Raw genomic sequence first — 9,610 nt, forward strand, 5'->3', positions numbered from 1 at the left:
TCTGATCTGAGCCAGTCTGGGTGTCTCATGACTGTGTTTATGTCTGTAACCAACTTGGCTTTATGTCTGCTGCCACCTTGGCTTGGCACTAGCTAGTATAGGAAGGCCTCCATCGAGCAGCTCCCCACTGCTGTCTGTGTTCTTTTTCCAGCAGGCTACCCCGGGATTTTTTCAGCGGGGTTTGGCAGGGTTCCAGAGAAAGGGAAGAAACACGCCACACCCTTTGAGGCATGGGCTCACCATATATGTCATATTCATTAAGGCCAAACCAGATTCAAGAGGTAGGGAAATATACCCCATCTCTTCATGGAAAGAACTGCAAAGTCGTATTTTGAAGCAGCCTGCATACAGGGAAAGAAATAATTATAGCCATTTTTGCAATCAAACAAGCTACCACACATGTCTTTCTGCCTCAGTTGTCCGCCAAGTGAGTTTATGGCTTGACAGTATCAGCAATGGTTTTAATTCTCATTCTGCTTTTGCTAACATAGACCATATTCAAATGTAGCTGAATGGACATTCGTACTCTAAATAGTGCAGCCATGTATTTTGTGAATTCTCATAGTATTTTGTGATACTTGGATACAGTATCCAAGTCACATAATCTTTTCTAACGTTGATAATAAGTATAGTAATCCACGGTTAACTACGGAGTACAATCAGTATAATCCCTAAAAAGAGTGAGCAATGATTGTGAGATACTGAGCTGACCTTTTCTCTCTGCACTCAGCATGCATACCCAGTCAATTTTAAAAGACATGACTTATTATTTACTGTGATTTCATTTAGGAGCATCTCAACATGGGGTATAGTGAATATTAATTCACATTTAGAATTGGTGGCATCCTTTGCCCATTTATGAATATAAGAAGGAACGTTTGAAAGAGAGTCATCATTTCCATCATTAATTTGCCAATTCACACATAAGGAAATGACTCACGAAAACTTTAGATCCCTTTGTTTCAAAATTCATGTTCTTCAATTTTCCTTTGCTTTAGCTGAGTGAAAAGATTTGTCAGTTGAGTAAAGATGCTTCATCTCCTTCACTGATGCTGCCGGGAGTTATTAATTAGGTTTCCAAGTTTGGCGCTGCTCTTACCTGGTCACCGTGATGTGTCATTGAAACAGACCCATTAAAATGACTGATGTGTGTTGTAATTTCATTAGTGTCATCAATAATGTATTACACTTTCCTTTTAGTAGTCTCTTTGTGTTGTGTGTGGGTCAGGATAACTGTATGAATTACATTTATAAGATCCAAATTGTTACAAATGAGAGAAGATAGGCATGAGGGTGGAATTAATGTTATTTTAAACACGATAACTACTAAAATGGTTTCAATTAAGTAATATTTTAATTAGGTCTGATGTCTCTACATGCCATACTGAGGTACATGTTGTGTGTATGCAAACAGGATGGTGACTTATTGAATTAATAACACTGTCCATTCTTCTGCCAGGAAACTTCTCTGAACTAAAATAATGCAGGTGTGTTAGCACCTAGAGCAGGAATTGTTCACTAAGGCATGAGATTCCTTGCAGTTGTAAAGAACAGACTCTTGACATAGAAACTCTTCAAGGGCTTTACTCACTTTCTTTCCACCCTATTTTCCTACCAGACACGTGCCTTTTGACTGGCTATTGGTCAATTCCAAATCTGTCCTAATCTGAAAAATATGATATAGTATATATTGTTTGAAATCTTTTAATTCCATCTAACTGAGGTTCAATTTTGGTCACATAACATGGGAATACAAAAATCTTTTGGCTTAGAAACTTCCATCAGAAACATTGATCTAATTGAAATATTTTCAAAGGGAAGAATCATTTGCATATTAAAAAATGGTAAAGTAGTACTTTTGCTCCCCAGGGATGATCCTGGGGTACTTAGGGTTAGTGACTGAATACATAAGAAAGCTTTCAGAACTAAGTACATGGAAACATATGTGACAAAATGTAAAAACATGGTTGGGTCTTGTGGTTTTTGTCTTCCATTCAAATAACAAAAATAAAATAATATGAAGATACTCTTTTGGAAAAGGGCTCCAAATATAGAAATTTATTTTCTGTAAGCAGGGAGCTAAATGGTTTTTAGTACACAAAAGAGAAATAGTGAGAGATAAGCTACTTCTGAAAATCAGTAGAAGAAATTATCCTTCTCATGAAAATTTAAAGAATATATTTTTGTTATCCTCAATTTGTTTTTAAGGTAAAGCAATTTATCAAGGTGAAAAAATTCTACTGTAATAAAGATCAACTGACTTAAGTTATATCAGCAACTACCCCAAATGAAGGTTCTCTCTTAAACTATGATGAAAGAATCCTAGTCACTGATCCTCAACCAGAATCTAAGTATCTGTAATTTTAAGCTGATTTGTATCCAATTTGGGTAGAAATGGATATGAGTGTTTATCTCGCATAATAGCTTGCCACAGCCTACTACTTGAATCATGTAGCATATGGAAAATGTCTTTAGCTTCTTGTAGAATTTCACAAACCAAAAAAGAATCCATTTCTATGCACATGGCTTGTTTACAGTCGTTATAAAAGTATTACTGTGCTGCTTACTAGTTAGAAAAAAGCAGATGTTGGCACATTGCAGACTCGATTGCACTGGTCTTTAAGAAATATATATATTGCTTTCCAGTTAAAAAAAACAAAACAAAACAATTGTATGTCCTGTGCTTTAGACCTAAACATTCTTTTTAGGATGTATTTTTATTCTGCCACATTATCTCTCTTCTAGATACTTTAAACTGGTTATGGCTGAAGTTTTATGTAAATATACTAGAGATTGTGCTCATGCTTAAATGAACTGTCATTGAGGGATTAATACTGTAACCTTTATAAGCATGTTTTATTAATGTCGTATCATTAAATTGAATATTAATAACATTTAACATTTAATAACCATAGAATGTGTATATAGGAATGTATTTCATGCCAGTGGGTTTTGAATATGTCAAAAAGTCACTATAACAGCCCCCAAATCATTAAAGTTACTTCCCATAACGTATTAATTGTACTGGTACAACACATTTAAGGGGCAGTTCTGCATAACAATGATTATAATATCTTGTTTGTCAGCACACTGAGAGGTATGCCCCCAAGGAATGGAAGTATCGGTACAGCTTTGGGAAATATTTTTGCACTCTTAAATTCTGGAAATATATTCGTCATTAAATGATTTATAATTAAACATGAAACTGAGAATTAGAGGGAGAGAATTCAAAACTACGAATATTATGAGGATTAAATATTTTTATTATACTAATTTGGTTATTCTTAGCAGTAAAGCAGTGTAAGTTGTCTACAAACGAATACTTTTTAAAATGATGAAGTAATTAAAATATATTTTAAACTATTTTTATCCTCAAAATACTGAACCAAATTTTATCTATTTAAATAATTACTATGAATTTAAATATGTTTGATAGGTATCCTGACACTAAAACCCACTCCTTTTTTAATGGCAATTAAGGATTATGTTAACATGAAGAAGTAACTTTTGTACAGCTTCTGTCATGTAGGAGAACACGTGTGACTCTCTGAGGCAGTTTCATCTTCATTTGGGAAAATTCTATGGTTGTATCAAGGTTCCTCTGTATTAGTTGGTTTCTTTTACCACCTGACCCCCTCCCAACTAAATAATATAAAACTAATAAAACTAATATTTAGGGAAACTTTCGTTAGGTGTTTTGGTAATTCTTACTATTTTGTTTGCCATTTTGATATAATAAAAACTTTTACACATAAAACACATCTATACATATGTATATATATATAATTGCTTATATGGGTACTTTAACCTGGCACAGTGGCTTCTTCTGAAAAGCTCTTTAATTTTATGAAGGTTGTGGAAATAGCAAAAGGGAAATCTCTATTTCAAGGAGTATTCTCCTTGTAAAAGTAGATCCACATTTTTCTCAGAGTACAGCTATAGCCAGAGCATTACTCATGGCCCACTTGCTTCTCCATTTGGAAGATGTTTTTCTCCCTCCCATATCCAGGGAATATATATTTCTTAATATGAAGTTTATACCTAAATTCAAGAATGTTTAGAATATAAAGAGTTTCTTTCACTGCTCTATTTAATTCATAAAATGCCAAGTATATTCATAGGCACAAAGATTAAGGATATTGGATTATTAGGGATAATAATAGGTTCAAATAATAGGTTTTGAAAAAAAATTACTGAAACAACCTCTGAGTTCAAGCATCTTCTGCTCCACTGCCACCCACCATGTACTATTATCAACTGAAATTTTTCTCCAAAGACACAAAATCTGTTTTTTTGAAGGTAGTTAATGCTTAAAATGCAAAATAACCTGAATTCATGTAATTTACACTGACATTAGAGGGTCTACTAAATTTACATCACTGAACAAAGCCTGATAAAAACATAAGTAAATCAAATCACCATGATTGAAGACGTCCCATGTTCATAATGCTGAATTAAACCTGATAGAGACGTAACATATTTCTCAACCCTGACAGGTAAAGCAATAATATAATGTATCCTTGAAAATATAGGGATAAGATCCCACAACAGAGAAGAAAAGGTGCTGAAGAAATGGAGAAGTGAGTATCTTCAGAAACCAGTTGGATATTTAAGGAAAAGAGATGACTTATAGAGTTCTTCATGAGTGATTAGGTAGATTTCAGTGTCCATTCACTATCAGAGTATGAGTGGGAAGTTCAGGAGAGGCTGAAGTAGTGGAGCTGTGATGAACTAGGAAACAATGATCTAGAACTCTATATAAAATTGAGGTCAGTACTAGGGATAAGTATAAATTAACTAAATCTTGCACTCTGGCCCTTGTTCCATCTTCTCAAGCAACTATCATTGTGTAACTGACATCTCTGTCACTTTTCATCTGGACTAAGTGGTTCTCTAGGTTTTATATTACAACCAAATTAACTATTCCAAAATAAAATCTAATAATCTTTCTTTTTTGCTTAAAAATTTTCATTGGTTTCCTATTGCCCATAAGAGACTCGATATAGGAGGCCCAGTATATGTCCATGGCTTGCTCTACCAGCTGTTCTACAGCTGCCCACTCTGGCCTTACACTCCGTCATACAGAAACACTGGCATTGATTCACTAAGAATAGCAAGCTGTTTTATAAATCCATACCTTTGCATGTGCTATTCCTCCTGCATAGGGTACTGTCTCCACTTTCTAGCTTGTTACCTTGCTTATTCCCTTATAACTGGTAATCCCCATCATCCTTCAAGATGAAATATTCTCCATGACAAACTTTTCCAGCAGCAATCCTTCATGTTATCACTAGACCTTATATTCCTAATATGACAATTAGACAATTATTTTAATCATTTATATATCTGCCTCTCTTATTAGGCCATGAAATTTCATCTATTTCAGGTAGTTTGGGTTGGAAATAAGTCAAATGATGCAATAATCCATAGCTTTCTACCACAATGCATATCTTTCTATCTATCAGTGAATAAAAGGAACTTCTTTAGACTTGCCCAAGGCCAAATTCCTTTTTCTCAGATATTTGGATAAATTTCAAGGAACGTCTTATTACACACGCTACACTTATGAGAAGATATTCTAAATGTTAAACATATACAAAGGGAAAGAGAATAATATAATGAATCTATTACTGCATTTCAACAATTATTAACTAATGGCCAATCTTGTTCTACCTGTGATGTCCATAACTCCACTCTCCTTTTTCTTTCCAAGTATTTTGAAGCAAATCCCAGACACAATGATTTTCATTTGCAAATATTACTGTATGTATTTCTAGAACACAAGGACACTGAAAACATTATCACACCTAAAATATTAACAATTTCTTAATAGTAACAAATCCTTAATTAGTATTCGATTTTGTACTACTTCTCATTTTTAAATTTGTTTGTTTGAATAAAAACCTGGTGAAGTCTATACTTTACTAGATGGGTTGATGTTTCTTTTAGTCTAAGGCAGCAGTTCTTAATTGGGAGCAATTTTGCCCTGTAAGAGACAATTTTGGCAGTCAGGAGACATTTTTAGTTTTTACAACAGCTATGGACTGAATGTTTGTTTGTGTTCTACCAAAATATGTGTGTTAAACCCTGATCTCAATGTGATGGTATTTGGAGATGGGCCTTTTGAAAGTAATCCAGGTTAGATTAGGTCATATAGGTGGGACCCTCATGATGGGACTAACACCCTTACTAAAAGAAGACACGGGATCTCTCTGTGTACCTGCACAAGACCACATGAGAATATAACTAGGAACAGGCCTCTCACCAACAATCCAACCATGTTGGCACCCTGATTTTGGAATTAGGCTTCAGAACTGTGAGAGATAGATGTTTATTGTTTAAGCCACCCAGTCTATGGTATTCTGTTACAGCAGCCCAAACTAACTGAGACAACTAAAGGAGGGGTGCTACTAGTACCTAGTGGGTAGGGGTCAGGGAAACTGCTAAACAGCCCTACAATGCACAGGACCACTGCCACAATAAAGAATTATCCACCCCCACCCCCCACAGATGTCAGTAACACGAGGTTGAAAAGCCCTGGTCCAGTGGTTCCTCCTTCACCTATTTCTTATTACAGTTTCTTCTTTGAATAAACTGGGTCATTTGTCCTATAGAATTTCCCACAGTATTTTGCTGATGACACACTGTGGTATTATTCTTATATTTTTCTGTCCCTTGGATTTATTAGCAATTAGATTTAGAAGCTTCATCAGATTGATTCAATTCGTTAGCAAAAATAATCTCATAGGTGGTATTGTGTACTTCCATCTGAAGGTACATACTGTCTGATTCTCTTGCATTCATCATTAGAGGGAACTTTTTTTTCCCCTCAAGCTCTTTATTGGAAAATAATTGCTTTACACTCTTGTACCAGCTTTTGAGGTACACCAAAGTGAATCAGCTGTATTTAGACATATATCCCCATATCCACTAGAGGGAACTTTTGATGATCAATGCCTAGATCTGTTAATTCAAAAGGGGCCCCCAAATGATAATACTGTATTCTTATCATTTCTTGATTTATGAAAAACATCACTGTTTCTTGGAAATATTTTTTACAGTGTTTGATATGAAAATAACATGGTGCATAAAACATTTACTCATTCTGTATTTCTTTTCAGAAATATCCTATACCACCTTGATGGGAAGTCAAGCCAGTTTTCAATACTCCTGGAGGCCTGGGAGCACTGCAAGTCACTTGCATCAAATGAGACCCTTCAAGAAGCCCTGTCAGAGGTGTTGAACAGCATTAATGCAGCTCAGGTTTACTTCAAAGCAGGACTTGATGTGTTCGAGAGTGTCTTAGCTGGAAAGAACTGAGAAAACTCTCAGCATTTTAAAAAGTTTGTTTACAATTCCTCAACCGAAAGCTCTAATCTGACCAGATTTTCTGACGTTGAAGACTTTTTCCCCCCCGATGGCTTTTTATATAAGTATAAAGCTATTCTTCCTGTGTATTTTTTAATGTATGTGTAAAAAGAGCATTTTGCACATTTAATATTTTTGTTATATCTAGATTTCTGATTATGTAAAAGCAAGTTATTGAAATAATACTTAAGATTTATCTATTAAAAAGAAATCTGCTGTATTTTTATATATATATTATATATATAAAATATTTGGGGGGAAAATTTCCAAGAAGTTCTCAACAATCTTCACTCCTATGGATAAAACATGTAGGAACAGAAATGATTCCCTATGTTAGAGCTTTAATGAACTTTCTGTAATAGAAATGGACAGTTGATATGGTTTCAGAATAACTTTCACTATCAAGTATTCAATATGAAGAACAAGTATTCGGACTGAGTGATTGGTTGACCAAAACCACTTTGAATGTGTCTATTTTATGAAATGAAGTGCCTGTTTGTAACACAACTAGATGTAGTAATACACTGGTTATGAAATTGTATTTTTTTAAGTATTAATGAAAAAAAAAGAGCCATAAACATTCCAGGGGAAAATCTGAAGGTAGCTGCACAGAGCAATTTAAATGTAAATTTTTTTCCTAAAAACTTATAAGGTGACTAGCTTTGAAACCCATAATTTGTCTCAGTTGATTTTGTAAAAACTTCAGGAGTGCTGTATGTCTTATGAGGGAGAAAATATTTATTTTTCCTGTGTTGTTTCTGTTGGAAGCACTGAAATAGAGCTACTCTAAAATGAAAGCATCTCACATCGCTCTTCCTTTAGGTATCTTTTCTGAAACTCCTTGCTGTATGGCAGTTTTCACAGAATACCATATAATTTCCACAGCAAAGCAGCAAAGTTTCTCTTTGAAAACTCAAAATATCTTAAAAAGCATCAAATTGCTATTTCTGCCACTAACAAAAAGGACTTCTTATGAATGAAATAGTTGTGTTGATCAAAGAAAACCTCCTTAATTCTACAAAAAAAACTTTTGATGTTTTTTGCCTTCTTTATCCTTGTGACTAAGGTGACAACATAGGAAATAGTCATGCTTCTACTTTTAGGCAGAAAGTTAGTACAAGAGCATATCTTTCCCACACTTCAGTTCTTCTCTCATATTGAAAATGAAGCTTTTCGTATTGACATTGTCATTGAATGGCCTTCGTATCCACTATTCCCAGAAACCAGAAAATTCCACAAGGTGTTTAAACTTTGAGCTTACCTTTAGAAATTGATTTGATATTGGACAAAGCAATTCCCCTTAGGAAACATATCCTCAGAATATCCCACGTGGATTATTTTCCTCTAACACAGCATTCAAACACAAGCCCCCACCAAATGCCTCCAGAGCAGCTTCACAGACACGGCCTATAGGTCTAAGTCTTCACCTTTTACGGACGAACATAAACCTACTCTTAGTTTACAGGAAAGCTGATGTTGAAGGGAAATAATTAATCAGCATTGACTAGTTGATTTATAATGGTCAGCTGTTCCTACTATAAGGAATGTTTATCTGCTCAAGGCAAAGAAGAGAATTGAGGCAACTAGCTAGATAATTCAAGCAGAAATCCATTTTCATCTGAATCGCCTGTGTGCATGCATAAACCTTACATGAAAAATGAAACTACCTTACAATATGTATTTCTTAACCAATGCACTTGCTTGTCTGAAAGTATTTGCCATGTTGAGGCGTGTCTACAGGAAGGGTCCAAATGAACCAAGCTCCCACATGCCTCAATGTCAGTGCCCTCTTTTGCTCCACAGAAAACAGCAGAAGAGAGGTGGGGAGAAATACACATACGATGCGTGTCAGGTTAAACAATAGAATCCTTTATACCAAACCATTGGAAATAGTGAATCAAGATTCAGTGTGTTTATTCTAGTTCTTCCTTTGGAGTTGAATGTAAAACAAACAAAAACAATTATCAGTTTGGTAGTTTATCATTTTAGAACTATATCCTTTGTCTCTAAAGCATAGAATATTTGTTTAAAGATTGTGTACTTAGCTAAACCACACTTCACAGATCAAAATCTCAATATTCTGTATTTTTTACTTCTAAGTTATATGGTATTTGCTACTTGGAAACTGAAGTTAACTATGGACTAACACATTTTTATGAGTCTATTTAAGAGATGATGTGAAGAAACAAAATTATAATGAAAACAGATGTCCACTCCACCAACCAATTCTATGTATGCTGCT

General features: G+C 34.7%; 1 protein-coding gene across 3 annotated transcripts in view; it reads left to right on the forward strand.

Moving 5' to 3' along the window:
* NAALADL2 (N-acetylated alpha-linked acidic dipeptidase like 2) overlaps positions 1 to 7,447 on the forward strand; it is a 1,304,194-nt gene extending 1,296,747 nt beyond the window's left edge. For all 3 annotated transcript variants that reach the window (XM_057737701.1, XM_057737703.1, XM_057737702.1), the window contains one exon: positions 7,122 to 7,447. In XM_057737701.1, coding sequence (XP_057593684.1) covers positions 7,122 to 7,320 — 199 coding nt within the window. In that variant the 3' untranslated portion in view covers positions 7,321 to 7,447. The remainder of the gene's footprint in view (positions 1 to 7,121) is intronic.
* The last annotated feature ends 2,163 nt before the right edge of the window (positions 7,448 to 9,610 follow it).

Source organism: Hippopotamus amphibius, chromosome 6 (assembly GCF_030028045.1).
Source record: "Hippopotamus amphibius kiboko isolate mHipAmp2 chromosome 6, mHipAmp2.hap2, whole genome shotgun sequence".
Taxonomy (NCBI): Eukaryota; Metazoa; Chordata; class Mammalia; order Artiodactyla; family Hippopotamidae; genus Hippopotamus; species Hippopotamus amphibius.